The sequence below is a fragment of the Synchiropus splendidus genome, chromosome 8 (assembly GCF_027744825.2).
Source record: "Synchiropus splendidus isolate RoL2022-P1 chromosome 8, RoL_Sspl_1.0, whole genome shotgun sequence".
Lineage (NCBI taxonomy): Eukaryota > Metazoa > Chordata > Actinopteri > Syngnathiformes > Callionymidae > Synchiropus > Synchiropus splendidus.
The window spans coordinates 16697966-16717642 of NC_071341.1; the positions used below are offsets into that span (position 1 = coordinate 16697966).

The window sequence follows — 19677 nt, forward strand, 5'->3', positions numbered from 1 at the left end:
TACTCTTGAGTTCATTTGTGATCAATAACCATATTTAATCTTCTTGATGTGAAACCATGTGATCAGCACAAAGATTTATTGTTATATTCATCCAATTTACTAAAGAAAAAAAGAAAAAAAAATACACTTGCAAAACTGTACGTCATGAATAAAATTTTGAGTAAAATAAATATACTAAAACAATTGTGAAATAAGAATGATATATATATATTTTAAAAATAAAAAATAAAGAAGATATAAGTGTAAATGAAAGTATCGCTATCAAATTTTGTAATTCATTTCAAAAACTGCTCCAACAGGTACTTTCATGAACAGTGTTTACCTTAGTAAACTGACTTTTTCCTCTTAGAAAGCCCCGCCTCTGAAACCAAGGTAACAGAATCATGCAGTGATTTTGAAGATGTTTCTGTTGATGGTCAGTTAATTGCAAATGTAAGCACCAGCTGGTTCGGTTAATTACAGGCTGCACTGCAGCTGCCTTGGCTGAACTCATCTATCGGACTTTCACACAAAAGCAGTGAGTCAACTGACGATCACAGTCCGGGGCTACGTGGATCTCAGCTCCCCAGGGAGGAAGGAGTGAGTCACCCTTGTTAGTCTAATGAAAACAACAGGTTCCATTCACTGATGCTGATGAGGAGGAGAAGAAGGCGCTCGCTCTGCTCCTGGCCAGAGTGAAAGTTCTTGTTCCAGGAATGGATTAGAAAACCAGGTGGAGCCACCCGGGACAGCGCTCATCTGGCCTCATCGTTTCCTCTCCAGATTTCGTGCTTTATAATTCCGATGTTCATGTTCAAGTGGAACACGAACCTGAAGTATCACTTTAGCAGGTGAAGCAGATTGGGGAGGATCAAAGTGTAGAAGAAGTTGGGTCCAGTACTGGGTCTTCCCACTGAATGGGTCTGTCATTGAAGGATTTACATGACTGTGCTGCATCCTTGTGTATCGATTCAGGCTCCCCGTTGTTACTGTTTCACTATGTTTTGGCCCCTCGGAAAACCTGTCCTTATGTTCTTCCTGTGGTCAAGAGTCAAGGCGTGACTATGTGAGACAAGCGGTTGCGCTACAATAAGGGCGAGAGCAAAGCAACAAAATGTCCGGGGCGACAGGGTCACAGTGCTCCGGCTTTATGGGACATATTTCTTGAGCTAGTTTCAGGACGCTTCAACGATTGACAACTTATAGAAATAGCCTTTTACACTTTTTACACAGTCACAGTGTTTGCTGCTTGTCAACATGGAAACTTCACCAGACAGAAACTTCACAGTGATCATAATGTCTGCACACTTGCTTGGGTGATGATACACACACAGACACACACACACACACACACTCTCACACACTCTTGCCAGGACAATGGCCTGTTAATCCTCTTCTCTGATTGGAGGAGTCCAGATTACCCAGAGGGCACCAGCTGTCGAGAGAGAGAGGAGGCCCAGTTTTCTCTTCACTAGCTTTCTCTCTCTCTCTCTCTCACACACACATAGACATAGCATAAGCTATCATGCTAACATCCCAGTGGTCAGGGTGATTATGGAGCTTGTTATCACGTCTGTCATTGTGGTGGCATTGTTTTGTCTCTACCATACAAAAATAGGAATAAATCCTAATTCCATTGGAGTGAGAGGGATCCAATTGACCTGGGTCAAACTGCACAATGTCACTGTTCTGTAGCCCTTTATTTTATATTTATTTTAACCCTATATTCCTTGAAATGAGGACAGTTCTTTGAGGTCGAGTTTAAAAAGAGAGTGGCCAATAAACAAATGCTAGTAATGTCCAATCTCAAAGTGAAGAGTCTGGACCACACAAAGTCACCAGCTCACTTCCTTCATCACGCAGCACCAAAGCCGAGCGGGTCAGTCCAAAAGAACAGAAATTGGAGGGAAGAAAGCAGAAGTGACGGCAGAGGATCTGTCAGAGTGAGATAAGAGCAGATCCGCTAAATATGAGACTTCAGGGAGGGAGACATGTAGCAGAGTGGAGAGAGTCAGGCAACCAGAAGAGGAGGGAGAGAGAGTCCGGCACTGGGTCTGGAAAATCCCGCAGTGTTAAGAGTGGTAATAAAAATCTGATTCAGGGCGCTGAAACTTTGATGCATTGGCTGCTTTTGGCATTTTTCAAGTGATGGTTTTGGAGCCCCAGCAGTTCATGACACTTCTTCAGAGGTGGATGACCAAAGCTCTGTCGCACTCAAACCAGAACCCTGGACGTTGAAACATCTCTACAAAATATGATTTATTCCTGAGGAGAATTCAAGACGTCCCTGCCGGTTTTACTTGCTGATGCTGTCTTCCAACTAAAGCTGTCACAACGATGCATAAAACATTCTTCTTCTGCCATCAGCAAAAACCCGTCAGTAAAGTTTCAACATTTTAACATTTGCTAGCATGAGCGTAATTTCCCTGCGGATGCTGTTAGTGTTTCTTACTTCACACCCGCTCGTGTTGAGCAGCAGGTGAATGATGAGAGCAACAAGATCTGGGTCAGAGAAACCTGCTGCTTCAAACAGGCAGAAACAATGGTAGCAAACTTCATGTGAAACTGACTCTGTGGAGGCGAGTCTTCTGTCAGAGAGCAAAGAAAAGTTTTCAAATGAAGAGAGGAGAAAGTTCTGCAGCGGCAGAGAAACTTTATTGAAGTCAAGCACTTCCAAAAGCAAATACTGATGGCTTAATATCAGGTGTCAGCATGAGCATGACTGCATGGACACAGGATGTTTCAGGATGTGCGTGTGATGCTAAATCTTTGCTTCTCTGTGTGTGCAGGAACGACAGAGCGTGTGTGTCTGGTCCAGGGCACGGTGGAAGCTTTGAACGGCGTCCACGACTTCATCGCTGAGAAGGTGAGGGAGATGCCACAGAGCAGCCAGAAGACAGAGCCAGTGAGCATCCTGCAGCCGCAGACCACCGTCAACCCAGACCGCGTCAAACAGGTCAGTCGGATGAGCGACCCACGACACCACCCGCGCTTCAGAACCAGCGAGCACTGGCTTCCAACTCGCCGTCTCATGTAATGTTCCTTTCTAGTTTGAGGCTGGTGTGGTGAGGTACAAGCAGAGCAAGTTAAGAGATTGTCGCTGAGTCAGCAGAACTTTACGTTCAACTTGGATTTATCTGGAGAGACTAATGTGGGACTAAATGGCTTCTGTGTAATTGAGGACCATTAGTGTCTCGGTTGATCGTGGTTCCAATCAGTTACAGAGATCGCCCCACTTACCCTCCCCCGCCCCCCTCTTCTTCAGCTGACTATCGATTGGCCCGGTCTGGAAATGCTGCTATCTATCCAGTGCCAGGCAGCTACACACATGCACACGTCTCTCAGTGATACGGGGACTAACATAAGTCCCCAGGAATGGTAGAAGATGTGACCACTGTTTCATCCTGCGCTTGCTTCACTTGGCAATGTGAAAAAAACGTTCAAACACAAAGCGCCCTGTGGAACCGTGAGCCGCTCTTCCATCACCAGTATAAAACAAAACTCTGCCACGGTGCAGCTGAACGCGCAGGAATGTCGACAGCTGCGGAGGTTCAGCTGCTCGGAGGAGGGAGAGAAAAAAAAACTGTCGTACGATGCGACACGCTGAAAGACGAGGTGATTTACGAGCTGAAAAAATTCTCACGCTACATAACAAGGTCTGACACGACTGGCGTGAATTTACAGAAGGATTATATTGTTTGGTCACGGTTGCGCCAAGGCACCTTCTTAAATAGCCCCATTAAATATTCATGTGACATCATCAGGTCATGGTGTTATGGAGGTTTCCGGCCGACCGGGTTTGTGGGCAGCTTGAGGGCCGAGTCGTGGACCCTGTGGGGGACAGTTCTTCTGTTCCCGCAGCAGAGTCAAAGTTGACTGGAGTTTTCTTGTCAACATGTCCTGCAATAAACCTTGACTCATGTCCAGGTTCCTCATTTTTGTAGTAGGTTTTTATGCAGCGATAACTGCTAATGTGTCATAGTGTAGAAAGACCCAGGGAGTACCTCTCATTTTGACCAACATTTCTGCCTTTAAAAGTGGTGTCAGGTGGCTTTAGTGAGGGAAGGGACAGCACTCAAAATGCAGACACCTTGTCAGGACTCTTGTTGGAGATACAGTAGACGCTTGATCATCCAGCAGAGGCTCAGAGTGGATCCACAGGTCCTCTGCATCAAGACCAGTGAGGGGGGCTGAAACAGCTTGTCTGGATTCCTCCTGCACGGTCAGGTGTTTGGAGGAACGTTCTGGATCAAGACCAGAAAAGCCAGAGCCGAATCAGGTGTTTGTCCGGCTCGTGGTATGAATAAAATGTGTCTCCAGTTTTACAGAATTTCCAGTAATAGAAACACATAACACTCCAGCAACAACAAGTTTATTTTCAATAGCACGTAAACACGCCGGTCCACGCCAGCCCCCGAGAGACTCCTCACTCGCCGTTTGTGTCTGAGCAGAGCATCGATATGGTTTCATCCCGACAGTAAAAGCCGCTCCTGCCAGTCTTTTAGTTACATTATGCCGTTCGGAAGTGAAGTGCTGAGTCGGCGCTGTGGGAGCCGCCTGCGGTTTTGTTGTGGTTTTATTCTGAAGGTTATTTTCGACACGTTGCTCCCTGGACTTTGATATTGTTCTGCTGCGCTGGCTCACACACACACAGACACACACTTGAAGCTGGAGCCCACTTTTTTAAATCCTCTTCTGGACGCCTGCTGTGGCTGTTTCCAGTGACCTTTCAACTTTGGTTGGAACACCTGTTTCCTTCTTCCTGTTATTGTTGTCCCACACAGGAAGTTCAGAGTAAATGGCAGGAAAAGACTGGAGCACGTTTAAGATGTTGGCTCCTATATTCCAGGCGAACAGGCCAACTCTTTTCCTTCAGCTCCTCTAGAGGGGCTGCGTACCTGTGACCGTGCATTCGACACGTGTTTGTCATCAGTGGATCGTCCTTGTGCATCCTTTATCCAGCCCTCATGAGGTCAAAGTGAAGCTGATTTAGTTTTCACCCATGACGCCACAGACAAAATATTTCTGCTCACATTTTAAAGCGACTTTCCCTTCATCACGTCTTTTTCATTTCCGTTTAAAAAAATGTATTTCTGTTGTAATGTTTAATCAAATATGGCATAATGTTTCAAATCCCACCCCTAATATATATATATATATATATATATATATATATATATATATATATATATATATATATATATATATATATATATATATATATATGTCTGGGGCCATGGTTCACACATTGGGACACACTTTGACATTAGAAAATCCTGCCGATATTTATAACTTGTGGAGGGAGATTCAGGAAGAGCACGAGCCGAAGAAGAACAGAGAAACCGATGAGGGATGGGTCGAGAGAGGTGACTAAGCCTTCGGATCAGAACCAGGCAGATTAAGTCGCCTGCTTAAGACTTCAAAGTTCAAACTCAGTCGACTGCTGCCTGTATTGTGTGTGTGTGGACATCATTCACATGCGTTGGGTCTACACAGTTAATCTAACGGATCTTCATGTCGGTTTCAATATCGGCACGTTGACACGCACTTCTTGACCCGCACTTCTTGACCCGAAGAGACTCCAGAGAACTATTGCCAGGACGACAAAAAAAAAAAATCACAGCTTTTTTTGACAATTATGAGTGTAACAGTTGTGGACTTGCACTAGAGTACAGAGGCATTGTCATGTTGCTTTGCACAGGCAAGGAAACAGTAGTGAATGAAACAACACTCAAACAACATGAGTCCAAGAGTCCTAAAACAATCCAAGTAAAATGGCAAAATTCTCCGGCGTCTCGCTCAACTGTTCTTGTTCCTTAATAGTTGTCTGAGCTTATTTCCATATTTCTCATTTAACCAAAGTTTCACTCCAGAAATAAAAATGTAAAAATCTCTTCTGTCTGTAGGCAGAGGGTCACATTTTTAAAGATAAATTATGTAAATATATGGATTACACTGGTACTTCAACTTTGGATTGAAGTTGAAACTCAAAAACAACCCACTGTTTAGTGTCAGTATACTGTTTGAATTAAAATCCCGTCCCAATGTTCTCCGAGTCCTAACACTTCTTGTTGACATTGACCTGTGCTTTCCTGCCTCGCCAGCAGCTTCTCTGCAGGTCGGAACCGGCTTCATACACTTTACGTGATTGTATTCATGAGCAGGAGATCGGCTCTGACCTTTCACCTTCGCCTGGCAGCCACAGGATATTTTAGTCAGTCGCTGGACGGAGGCCAGATCACCATCCTCCTCCTCCTCCTCCTCCCAGCTTCTTGTTTAAAAGTTTCTCCAAACAAAAAAAGAGGAGGAAAGCTTATAAAAAGCTAACATGAAAGAGAGGGTAGAGGAGAAGCCCTGAGTGCTGTCTAATCAACTGCAAAATAAAAGCTCCTCCGGCAGCAGAGGATTGTGGGTGAACTGCGATTTGGCAGACTGAGGTTGAAGCCGCTGCTGTCTCCTTCACACCCTGGTCTTTACAACTTTAACGTTAATTTTGGAGGGGGCGTGGCCGCGATAGTTGTCAAGGGGCTCAACTATTCCTGGGTGTCTGTGATAAACACACCGGCTTTATGAAGACCATCCTACTTGTGGCGCCATTTTTCATAGCCAAGAATCCACTTCCCGCGATGGTTGTGCATACATGCTCCACCCACAGTAGCAGCAAGAGCCAGGCGCTAGTTGTAGACGCAGTAAAACTAAACAATAGCACAGCAGTTCCAGCTCCATGTATACATTAGAGAACAGCTCAAAATGTCATGTGGAAAAAGAAGCCACTGCAAAAGCCAAGTTATAGATCTTTTATGAGATAAGAATCTGATAAAAGTGCGGAAAAACAGCAAGAGGCGTGAACGGCAGACGGCAGGGCCGGTGGAAGACGAGAGAAGAGATGAAGGAAGACGCTCATTAGCGGAGAATCTCTGGGATACAAAGATGGTAGATGTGATCATTAGCAGCGGGAGCGATCAGACGCCGCTGTTTATCCTCCCACTTCTGCACCAACAATCCTTATGTCTGTGAGCCAGCGTGTGTGTGTGTGTGCTGAGGATGAAAGAGCTCATGGGAAAAATCTTTTCTCCTTCCTGCCTCACTCGCTGCCTGTCACACTTTTATACTTTCATGCCTCGTCCCAGAGTTTACCCCCCGCCACTCGCCGTCTCCGGCTGCTGCAAACAACCGTCTTGAAAATGCTTCGGCTGCAACTAAAACTCCCAAAACAACATCAAATGGGAGTATGAAGTGTTTAAGCCTGGCGCGCGTGGTCGTTTCGGACAAACAATGACACCATTTCAGGAAACCACACCCAAACAGAGAAGTATCGGGAGGGTCTCAATCACCCTCCCTGGTGTTTGGCTGCAAAATCCAAACAATACTCATTTACTTTCATCGTAATTAAATGGTAAAGACATCCAAACTACATTGACTGAATGTGTAAAAAATTATGATGGTGAAATTATGGTTGGGAGGTTTTTTTCATTAAATAATGATGGAAAATTTATTTTAAAATGTTTAAAAAAAGACCATAACAAATTTGATATATTTAAAAAAAAATTATCACAGAGAAATGTAGAAAAAAAAAGAGAAGTGCAAAAAAAGAAACGGCAAGAAATGAGCAATGAAAAAACAAATATTTTTCCATAATACAAAGAAGTGTTGACAACTACCGCCCTCGAACCTTCGCCGTCCTCCCACTTCATTCAGAGATCGCACTCAACTATTCACCATTTCAGTAGCACTGGACTGCGGCGTGACAACGACCCTCCAGACTGGAGCTGCTGCTGTATGGTTGTTTTGCTTCTAACTGCAGGGAGGAGCAGGCAGGGAGTGGGACGCCAGCGAGAGCAGCCCTGGCCTTCTTTTATACATCGAATTGATCGTTCTGTCCGCTTCCATTTATTCACAATCTTTATCCTGTTGGTTGACTCATCCTCCTTTTCATCATCTTTTCGAGGACGCTTCTCGTTTCCGCCTCCACTAGAAGATTCATCATTCCCATATCTCCTTCGTTTTCATAATCACATTGCCACATCACATCAAAGTGTTTAAAGGCAGCGTGTTTATTTTGATAGCGAAAGGTTTTCACGACTTTTCTCAGGTCTTACTGAGTGGTAGAGGTGAGAATTCTAATCAACGGTTTTGGCTGAGCTTCTTTGGGAGCGACCGCTTCTATATCTTTCAGAATGAATAGACAAGATATTGCTACAAAACTGAACCGTTTTTTTTTTTTCAATTCAAATGATAAATGGAGTGAAAATATTTTGGAATAACATCCAGTCAGGCTTAAATCGTCATTCGCCATTGACGTCAGAAAAAGTCGTGACACTTACCCACTGGAAAAGTCACACCACACACTTTGTCCAGAGCAGAAGAGACGTGATGGACAAGAGAATCATGGCATGAGTCTCCCAATGCATCACGGAAATATACATTTATTTTTTTTATTGATGGTTTTTGTATTAAACTGAGCTGTGCATCTGTGATTGATTTTTTGGCATTAGGCTAACGTATGCTGTGTCTTTACCTCGCTCCCTCTTCCCATCAAAACTAAAGAATGGAGCTGTGTTGCCAAGGCAACACGGACTCCTGAGAGTTGACTCTTTAGAAATTCTCTCTGGCTCCATTCCTCCCACTCTGTGTACCTCTTAACCTTCTTCTCACATTCCTCTAACCAACTCATCAGCAGTCTTCTCCAGTCTCACTATTATGAACCAAAAAAGGTAGTTCAGTTCAGTGCGTTCAAGTTGAGGAAAATGAGAACCCCCAACAAATAAATCATTTCAAAAAAGCAACTCTGCTGTAGAGAGAATGGAGCATCCCCTATGAGCTGAACTTTGATGGGAACCAATGGGAACACCATTCTCTAACCGGCCCTTGTCTCTGTTACAGGCTAAGCTGATCGTCCCAAACAGCACAGCTGGACTTATCATCGGCAAAGCTGGCGCGACAGTGAAGGCCGTAATGGAGCAATCCGGAGCCTGGGTCCAGCTCTCCCAAAAGCCAGAAGGCATTAACCTGCAAGAACGGGTCGTCACCATCAGTGGGGAACCGGAGCAGAACCGCAAAGCTGTGGAGATCATCGTCCAAAAGATCCAGGAGGATCCACAGAGCTCTTCCTGCCTCAACATCTCCTACTCAAATATCACAGGCCCTGTGGCCAACTCTAACCCTACCGGCTCGCCCTACGCCAACTCGACCGAGGTCATGCCAGCTGCCGCAGCCGCTGCAGCCGCCACAGCTTCTTCCCTCCTAGGCCAGGCTGGTCTCGCCGGAGTGGGCGCCTTCCCCACTACGATGTCCAGCTTGTCTGGCAATGACCTTCTTGCCATCACTTCTGCCCTCAACACACTGGCCAGCTATGGTTACAACACCAATTCCCTTGGCCTTGGCCTAAACCCTGCTGCTGCCTCAGGAGTATTAGCAGCAGTAGCAGCTAATGCTAACCCTGCAGCAGCTGCTGCTGCCAACCTATTGGCTTCCTACGCCAGTGATGCTTCCACAAGTGCAGCTCATCCCGCGGCCGGGCTCGGAGGCTTCTCCCTGGGATCCCTTGCAGCAGCTACAGGAGCCAGCAATGGCTACTTGAGTACAGCCTCACCGCTGGTGGCATCCTCACTGCTGGCCACTGAGAAGCTTGCGGAAGGAGCCAAGGAAGTGGTGGAGATTGCCGTGCCGGAGAACCTTGTGGGAGCCATCCTAGGAAAGGGAGGCAAGACGCTAGTGGAGTACCAGGAGCTGACTGGTGCCCGGATCCAGATCTCCAAGAAAGGCGAGTTCATCCCTGGAACTCGGAACAGGAAGGTTACCATCACAGGCTCACAGGCTGCAACGCAGGCAGCACAGTACCTGATCAGCCAGCGAATCACGTACGAGCAGGGCGTTCGTGCCACCAACCCACAGAAGGTGGGCTAAGGCTGACAGCGGATGAAAAAAAGAGGAGGAAAAGAGGGAAAAATATGTGTGGGAGCTTGGGGGAGGAGTGTAAAATTCACAAATGGAGAATGGAGAGGAGAGCAAGAATGTTCTGGAGAATCGTCAGCAGCATTTTTCTTCTGCGTGTTTTCAGTATTAAAAAAATGTTTTTGACGCGAAGCAAATTTGTGCTGAGGTGAAGAGGAGGAAGAGGAGTTATCACGCTGAAAAACCAAGAAAAACGTGTAAAATGTAAATAAGGTTTTATTACTTAATGTCTCAATCTTTCAGAATTTTTTATTCTTTGTTTTGTTTTGCTCGATTTTGTTGTTTTGTTTGGTAAATTAAGATGTCTGTTTGTTTCTCGTGTCGTGTGGACAAAGCTGAATGCGGCATTGACTGGCCGATGGCCTGATAGGCTACAGGAAATTCGGGAAAGGGAGGGGAGGGTCAGGGGTTGGTGGCGCCATTTGCAGGGTAGAACCCACCACTTGCCCATCCTCAAAATTTGGGATATGAAAACAACTCTAGCCCCTCCCTTCCCCTGCGCCCACACCCTTGAATAAGGTTTTTTAAATCTGTATTATGCATCTGCCCTAAAATCGCCCCACTCTTTCTGCCCAACCACCTTTTACACGGGTCTTATGATGGGCTGCAAACTGAGGGAGGAATTGCCCTTCATCTGCCTATGACATCACATCCGCTTTCTGCAGCAGATATGAGAAAGCAAAAAGGATGTTTTACGTGCATCTGAGGGCATTTCCTCACTCACACACTACACATCGACCACTAGCAGCGCCACCGGGGCTCTGCCCTTAAAGTGTCTCTAGTTTTTGCGTTCGATAGCCGAGCCGTAACCTCACTAAGCGTGAACTAGAATGACTAAAAGTTGCAGTAAATGCTCTGTCGTGATATTTCCACTCATGATCGCGACAACAGGAATCATTATTTATTAATGAGGTCAACCTTGAAAATCTTTGTCTATTTGTTTCTGTTTTCTTTTTTTTTTGTAATTTCAGGTTGACATGAATGTAAATGACTATTTTCTGATTTAATTTAAATGAATTGAAGTTGAATAGTATATGTCACATAATGTAATATATGTCTTATTTAAGTCCAGTTCGAAAACAGCTACACACATCATCCATCTAAACTAATATTCTCATATCAAATTTAAAGTACTTTAGGTTGGAATCAGCGTTAGAGCAAGCGTGTTCATGTCAACCGTACACTGCACGACTTTCAGTCCTGTGGGTCACATTGAAACCTTGTTGTCATGAAAGCACAGGTTTCATTCACTAGAGGAGGTCAGGGAGAGTTTTTTCATGGGAATAAGCCAATAAGTATGAACACATTCGCATTGTTGCTACTATGGTACTGAGATGGCTTTTTTGGGGGTATGATGACTGTGACCTCAAAACCAGCATGTTAGGGTGAGAGCACTGGCTAGGTGGACAGATTTGATATGCAATTTCTTTTTGAAATTAGGAAAGTATTTTGCTATCTTAACAGCACCGATGTAACCAAAAGAGAGCTTATCCCAAAGACAGAGCTTTCAATCCAGTGGGAGGCGTCGGACACTTTGGTATTGGCCACTTCAAATCCAAGAAAAACTTTGACTAGGGTTGGGCATTTGTGTTAGCTATAACTACAGTGTTGTTAAAAAGCTTGTGCAGTGTACGGGGAGCCCCATGAACACACTTTGCTGTAGGAAAAATTAGACTGCAATTGGATGCGTTCAAGCGCTCGGATGCAGCTTTGAATTAGCCACAAGCTAAATACTACTGAGAAACCGGAAGCCGCAGGAGGAGGGTCGCCTCTTGATAGTTAGCATATCATAATGACTGACCTCTTCAAGACCCATATCGAACCGTCCGACTGCGAAAGCGCAGGTGATATATATATATATATGAATACCGGTCCAGGGAGGTGGTGTCCGAAACCCATTAGCTGCAGGTTCACTGCCCACTGTAGATCGACAAGGCTGCTGAAAATGTTCCTTTTATTGTAATTTCTTTGTGTCGTGCTATTATGATTTTTTTTTTATATATATAATCGGAGTACACTGAACTTTATTTTGTCTTAATGCACTGTGAAGGGAGGGAGTTGCTCTCCTGGCCTGAGAGGTCGGGGGCCATCGATTGTGATTGGAGGGGGTTTTGTATGGCAGGGACTCAAAACTTCAAACATATATGAAATATATGTAGAATGCATATGAAGAACTTGACCGGAGATGCATATCTAAATATGGAAAGAGAAAGAGACTAGATCAATCATGTCACGTCAACAGGGATTCCTGATGTCTAGATATTGGAGGGCGGGATGTTGGGGAGCGTCAGGTGTCCAGTCCTCAGTGAATTTGTCTGGACCAAATTCCAAATTGCAACTGCGGTTTTGTCGACAACACGAACATGTCATGACAGAATGTTAAACAAAATGCCTAAAATGAGGAGGGGTGCATTTGATTTGTAGCTCTAAGCAGCCTGGTGCGGGGAGCACAACTCCTCCAGTGCTCTTTTGAAACCAATCCGACCCCAAAGTCCTCCAGTGTGCTATACTATGTGTCACTCTCTGTTGGAGCGCCAGTGAGGGTTTATCTCCAGAGCTTGGTAAGGAGGCTTCTTTACTCCCATCTAACACCATCCACACTCTCCTCAACCTCCCCTCCCACCCGTCCTCAGTCCGCCAGTGCACTCCCATCCCGACACCGCCTCTCCTCCAACCACATCGCTCCATGGGTGACTATGTCTGGTGTTACGATCAATGCATGTCTGCTGCTTGCACCGGCCGGTTTCTCTTGGCTGGCTCAGGGAAGTCCTGATGGGTCACCCCTGAAGGTTTTGTGTCCTCCAGGACCGAGGAAGTCGTAGTTGAGGCCGGCAGGGCGTAGTGAACAAACGCTCTTGACTTGAAGTGAGTTTATGTCATTTTCAAAGGAGAATATCTGCATATCTAGAGGGCAGGCTTTGTCACTGAGCTGGGTTTTGACTGGATCTCTGTCCATTTTCTTGATTTCACATGGAGCATGCTTCGCTGAAGAACACGGCAGTACTGCGTTTATGGTGGCTTTGGCCAGCGTTGTGACACTTTCAGGTCACAAGTCACACATTAAAAATGAATTCAATCAAGTTGTTTTAGATGAAAAAATAAATCTAAAGTTTTCAATAGTTACTGATGATGAATTGTTTGACCGAGTCACTACTAACTTTGTCCAAGTCTGATCAGTTAAAACGTTTGCTGAAGACAGTTTTTGGAGAAAACCATGGCAGCAGAAGTGCTAAATCTTGTAGTTTGATCGCTGCTCTGGGAAATCTGAGGCTCCAAACAGTCAAAGAAACACCCAACCACTAGATGTCACTGGCGCCGACACACTTTGGTGTGGTGCAGCCAAATTGTAAACCGCAGCTTTGTCGTGGTCGCAGCGAGCAGACTCTTTCAGCTGTCAGTTCGGTCGAAACGCAGGTTTGATTTTCATCTCATCATTTTAAACTTCTGGCATTTTCTTCTACTCGGAGGCTGATCTCATCTGTTGTGTTCTATAAATGTGACAAAGTATTGGAAGCAATACACTTAGTGGCACGTGGTTTTGCCCTTGATCCTGTTGGCCGTAGACGCTCTTAGATTGTAGTCGTAGAAATAAGGTTTGGCGGAGGATTTAATTTGTTTTTAATGTGAGGAAATGCTGCTAATAAATTACAACTGATGTATTAAAATAAGTAAAAACATATCGAATCTGTCCTTTAGCTGAAGAGGCCAGCGGCAGTTTAATACTCGCTCGGTTGTAACCTGAACAAGTTTGTGCCAAAATAGGTCTTTCATGCTGTAAATGTGTTGAGTCAACAATAGCCGAGAGCATACCTACTTTTATATTTCAAAAAAAAAATGTGAAAAGTGCCAAATGAACCATATTTATGATTTAAATGGTCCCGTCGAGACTTTACGAGAGCAGTTACAGCACCTCAGTGTAACCGTCTGTTCATGTTCCTGTCGGAAGGAACCGCCATGTTAGTGTTAGCTCTGGAACTACGCCTCCCAGAATGCACTACCACTCCAGGGCGCTAGACTGATTTAACATAGCGATAGCATTAGCATTATAATGCAACAAAAATGTGACTAGATAGCGTTCATAAATACAGCCTTTTATAGTAACGATAAAATGTATTTTGTGGAACTAGATGTTATCTTTTTTTGCACGTATCTATTGCATGATAAAGTGAATCACGGACAAAAAAAAACAAATATATGTGTCGTTCATTTTCAAAAAGACAAATCTTCGCATGCTATCGGAGGTCGAGCATTTTTATATTGTTTATCGCACATTGTTTCTTATTTTGAACTAACCACGAGTTATAAGCCCTCTGTGGGATTTGAACAAACTTCTTGAACAAAACTATTTTGCTACTAGCGAAAAAAAAAGGAAAAAAAAGGCTTCAAAAACAAATACGGAGATTGTCCATGAATGTACTCACATGCATCATATCACAACCTCTGCTCATTGGATTCCCCCTCTGGAGGCTTGTTTTCTAACATTACTAACCCTGGTGCTGTGTTCAGCTCTTGGTAGAATATCTGTCTCCTTCTAGCACCGCCCCTGTCCCCCCGCATCCTCAGCCCGGCTTGTCCTGATTGTGTCTGCAGACACTCTTCGATTGCTCTCAGCTGGGGCTAGTGGGACTTCCAGAAGTGGCCAGACAGTCTCTTGAAAGGCTGCACATAGTCAATTCATTCACAGTGGTTGAGCATTCGGACTTGACCATCAATATACCGATACATTTTCCAGAGAGTTGGTTCTCCAGCTCAAATCCAGCTGCAGGACAGGCCGCGCTGGGGCGGGGGTCCGTGTGTGAGACCACTGTAAATATTAATAATGTAGGTGTTTCTTCACGGCAGTGAATCTCAATGTGCATGCCTCTTCCTCTGTGTCTCTCCGTAGCGTGGTGTCGCGACATAGCCGGCTTCCGTATGACGATATTTTCATGACGCAAACATGATTTGATATTGATTTGCTTCTCTTTGCTACATCCACACTTGGCGGCTACTGTTAGACACGTGTAAGACCAAACTCAATTCTGATTTATTTTTATCCTTTCAGAGAAAACATCTGTGTAGTATTAATTCACGAATGAGTGCTCACCTGGCAATGGTGGGTTTACGATCTCTGCCGAGCTGAAAATACTCCCCTCCATTTATTCTAGACTGAGTCTTGTTTACGTTGTAGTGTGGATGGAGCAACAGTGGGTGTTTTGCTATTTCCTGTCCTCCCTTCCACCCCACATCCCTGACTTATATCTGTCTAAGAAGTCCAACGGGATATCCTTGTTTCACACTCCCCTGAACTCGGGGCCCCATCGAAGCACCAGCAAGCCTACTGCATCTGTCATATCACTGTTCCTCCGCTCCCTCTTCCTCCTGTTTTTTTTTTTTATTATTTGTACTGTACTCTCTGTCTAACCTAGAGTTTAAACTAAATGCCATTTGTGTGTGTAGCCTGTTTACCGCTCCCCGCCTCCACACACACACACACTTCCATGACCTCTTTTTTGCACTTTCCACTGCCCACTCCTGCTCCTCGCCTAAACACATATACACCTCCGAAAAACCTCTTCTCTCGAGTGCCAAAATAGGACAGAGGGGGAAACAAACAAGAACAACAACAACAAAAACAACCATTCCAAGCCTTTCTTTGCGTTTGTGTGTCGGACATTCATCCTGGAAGCACCCATGAAGCCAGCATGCTCCGCCCTCATAACATGATGTCATGATGCCTCCAATGAACAGCACCTTGCCCTCTACCACCACCTCCTCTTCCTCCTCCTCCTCCTCCTCACCACCCCGACCAGGATTAACCTTCTGCAGGTTGGCTACCTACCTACTGTCCCGCCTTTAAACAAAAAAACAAAAAAAAGCCCCACCGCTCATGCCAGCTGCTTTTTCTAATTCTGTCATCTCTTCAGCCTGTGGAACGTCATTGATCGTGTGCCATAGTGTTGGGGGCACCTTTCACTCTCCGCACATCCCCCGTCTCTCTCCTTGTCTTTATTATGTCTCTATCTACCCCGCCTCTCTTTCTCTTACGCCATTTGATTTATCTTGATGGGAAAGATTCAAAAACTCCATTTTCTAATGATGATTTTGGTTCTTTTTTTGTCGTTTAACATCCAAACCACGCACGCCCACACCGCGGTGTGGAGAGTGTTGACGCACCGTCAGCTGCGCAGCCATCCTCTGTCCTCTTGAACTTTTTTGAACTTTCACCTCCCCTCATGAACTTTATTGACCTTCCTCCTCCTCCCACTTCGTCTGTGTTCATCCAACTGTTTGGACGATAACTCTCCATTCCATCCCCTCAAAAAAAAAAAAAAAAACCTCTGAGACTGTGCAATGCTCGCTGATATGATTGGATTTTTCTTTTTGTTTGTTTGTTTGTTGCTCATCTTTGGGGGGACAATTCTCTGAAATATTAAAAAAGAAAGAAAAAAAAACTTATGAAAGGGATTTAAGAATAAAATATTAAAAAAGTGAATTGCAGACAAACAAAAAAGAAAAAAATGTTTCCTCACGGTTTATTTTTGTTTTTTTCACTCATTGTAAATATTCTTGTCCGATATCTTTTTTTCTAATTTTGCCGAGCTGTATCAAGCATGAGTGTTGAGCAGAATGGGGCCGGCAGCATAAAAAAAAAAAAAAAATAGTGGAGGCATCATCTCACCCTTTGATAGTTGGCGCTTGCCTGTGTGCTCGGCTAGATCTACTGTATTAACCTGTGCTGTCGTTGGTGTTGATTTACCTGCTGTACTCGCTGTTTAGCTTCCAGCTTTAGATCAAATTCCTCGAGCCATTCTCGTGTGTGTTCTTTTGTACATTGATTGTATTTCCTAACAGTTGTAGTGGCGCTCGTAGCTTTCATCATCAAGCCATGTTAGAAACATATCATTGAAACTGGCTCGACCCCGACTGAAGGAGGAAGCTGAGCTGCTAACTTTTGTGCAATACAGTCCTAGTTTACGTGGAGTTTTAGCGCATCCTGTCACCTGTCTCCATACACCCCTCAACATCAGACACCTTGAAAATGTATTGAATGATGAAAAAAGAAAAGAAAAAAAAGACAAATTTTCATCCACTTTTCGTTTATGCTGCCCGCCCCATTTCCCTTAGGAACACCACATGATCTATTTATTTCTCAGACTATTATGATGATGATACTATTAGAAAATAACGCGGAAAAAAAGGGAACGACTGGAAAAAAGGTGAATTAATATTATTGTTTTGATTTTCTTTTTTAGTATTTTAGTGGTTGCTTTTAACAACATTCATTAACTGATCTCAAGAGTATTGAATATTTAATGTAACTGTAGCATTGTGTTTGTAAAGATAAAAAAAAACTAGTGAGTTGTGTTTCTTGACTTGTGGATTACCAGTGAAGTGGGCAATCTAGTGCTAATATATATATGAGGTCTTTTTTAAGGATTCTTATTTTGCAACAGCAACAGCAGTCATTATAAATGTTCATTTTAGCATCACCTGTCTTCTGTTGTCTTATTCTTCACCTTCCACCACACTCTGCATCATCACAGTAACACATCAACAAGTCTGGGGGTGGGCGAGCGCACGTGTGTGTGTGAGTAAATTAAACGTGTGTGAGGATTTGTATGTTCTGTGTGTGTGTGCGAGAGAGAGAGCGAGAGAAAGAGAGGGTCGGGGGGGTGGGTGTTCTGTCCAGTGTCCACCAAAAGCTAAAACCTGTCGGGCTTCCATGCTTCTCAGATGGAACCCCCTGACGTTATAGCTGCAAACCTCCATCATGTGAGCTGACTCAACTCAACTTGTCCATAACCCCTCCAGTCACCTGACCAGTCAAGTCAACCAATCACTGTCCACCACTACCGCCTCCCCTGCGCCATCTTCTGCTGCACACCACGTCAGCCCCATGTGATGTTCTCCATCGATAACATTTTACTGTCACAATCTACAATTACATGCCGGCAGATCTGGGGACCAATACTGAAATATATTTAGGAATAATAATATGAAACTGGTACGGCTGTAGCTCATTATAATTCCATGAAGATGCAAAACTCACATTCCTTGTCGGCTGTTTTAAAAGGATTCAATTGTCATGTAAGAGTAGGTCCGAGTTACGGGAAGAAACTAGAGCAGAAATCTGGTGTAGCATTAATAAAATCTTTGCGGATGATGGAAAAAAACAAGCGATAATCCAGATTGAATTCCTTGTAGTTAATGCATCTTTTGAGTCATATAACCTGTTATTCCGGTTGCAAGCATGTAGATGACTAGTGTGCGAGCCCAACATTTTAAACAAAACTTCCTCTCAGACGGGACACAGGCTCCACGTTTGAATCCTCGTGTTTGAACCCAGCGTATTAGTCCCCAGAGCTGCATATGACATTTTACTGTTCATACTACTGTACGTGCTGCATACTACCAGGTCAAAATCCACCTTAACCTGTCTCCATGCCAACCACAGAGGAGCCAGTTGCATGGCAACCAGCTTCCGCCACAACAACCTACCAACCAATCATCTTCCTCAGCTGCCAAGGCCACGCCCACCTGGTTGTTTCAATAGAAGACAAAGGTAGAGGATGGAGGGAGGATAGGAAGAAGAAATGAAAGATGAGAGGAGCATAGTTTTGATTCTCAGGGTGTCTTATTTAGAATTGTTAGGTCTGTTCTCCAGTCTGGTGTCCTGTCGCCCCCCGAAAAACTGAGCCCAAAGACGATCATATCCTTCCTGGAATTGAAGAGACAAATCCTTGTCCGGTCGATTGGCTTACGACCAATTCATCTCGATCACTTTATTGACACTATTGATTGACCAATTCTCTCGAGACGCTACAGAGCCAGCCAGGTGAATAAAGCTAGGTACTAATGTTTACAACCCAAACGAGACCAACAACGCTGTTGAAAGAATGTCCAGGACAAAGAAAAAAAAGAAAAAAGAGTACTTATTTCTAAAAGTGATGGAACTTTTCGCTTACTTTCTCTGTGACATGAGGTAATGTAATTTCTTTCAATCATTGCATGTGACTATTTTTGATTTGCAATGAAACTTGTTAGAATGGATGGTACATTTGTGACGTCAGTGCAACGTTGAGATGCCGATGCTCGAATTCAATGTCGGTGTCTTTTTTATCCGTGTTTTCATGTCGACGTGAGGAGTGCTTATGGACCAATGAATGCTACATGTGTGACCATACAAAGCTGTAAAGTTTTGTTTATTTGTACATGGTTATGGGTAAAATAAACCATTGAAGCAAAGTACCCATCTTTAGTCTTGGGGAGTAAGTCCTCACACTTCTACTTAGGAGTTAGAATTCTGGGATGTAGAGGAGGTAAGTTTGAGGTCTGATGGTCCACGATCAAATCAGGAGTACTGTAGACCCACTTTCCCAACAATCACACTCGATACGGGGGGTGAGTTCAACTCTGACATATCCATTCACCCACAATCCTTCTGTGCACCAGAGCCATTTGATCAACAAACACCCGCACCCCTGCATCTACCATGACTCCACAAACCAGGCAATCAACTCCTGTGACCGCTGGCCAAATCGTCTCTTCATGCCATCAGCTGAGTGGCTTAATGCTAGCTGTTGTTGCAAAGCCTCCTGGGAAATGAAGTCACCATTCACAGCATGGTCCGACCAACCTCTTGTCACTCTCCTTCCACACACCTCTCTCCATCTGCCAACTAAAGAAGTTCCTCCAGCTTCCAGCAAGAAGGTCACAGCATGGTGGGGTCTTTTCTTTTCTCTTTTGAGTTTGGGTGCAATA

At 44.4% G+C, this 19677-nt stretch overlaps 1 protein-coding gene across 2 annotated transcripts in view; it reads left to right on the plus strand.

The window, feature by feature from the left end:
* The window catches only part of nova2 (NOVA alternative splicing regulator 2), a 55067-nt gene extending 35906 nt beyond the window's left edge, over window positions 1-19161 (plus strand). For both annotated transcript variants that reach the window (XM_053873799.1, XM_053873800.1), the window contains 2 exons: window positions 2769-2935; window positions 8863-19161. In XM_053873799.1, coding sequence (XP_053729774.1) covers window positions 2769-2935; window positions 8863-9885 — 1190 coding nt within the window. In that variant the 3' untranslated portion in view covers window positions 9886-19161. The remainder of the gene's footprint in view (window positions 1-2768; window positions 2936-8862) is intronic.
* The last annotated feature ends 516 nt before the right edge of the window (window positions 19162-19677 follow it).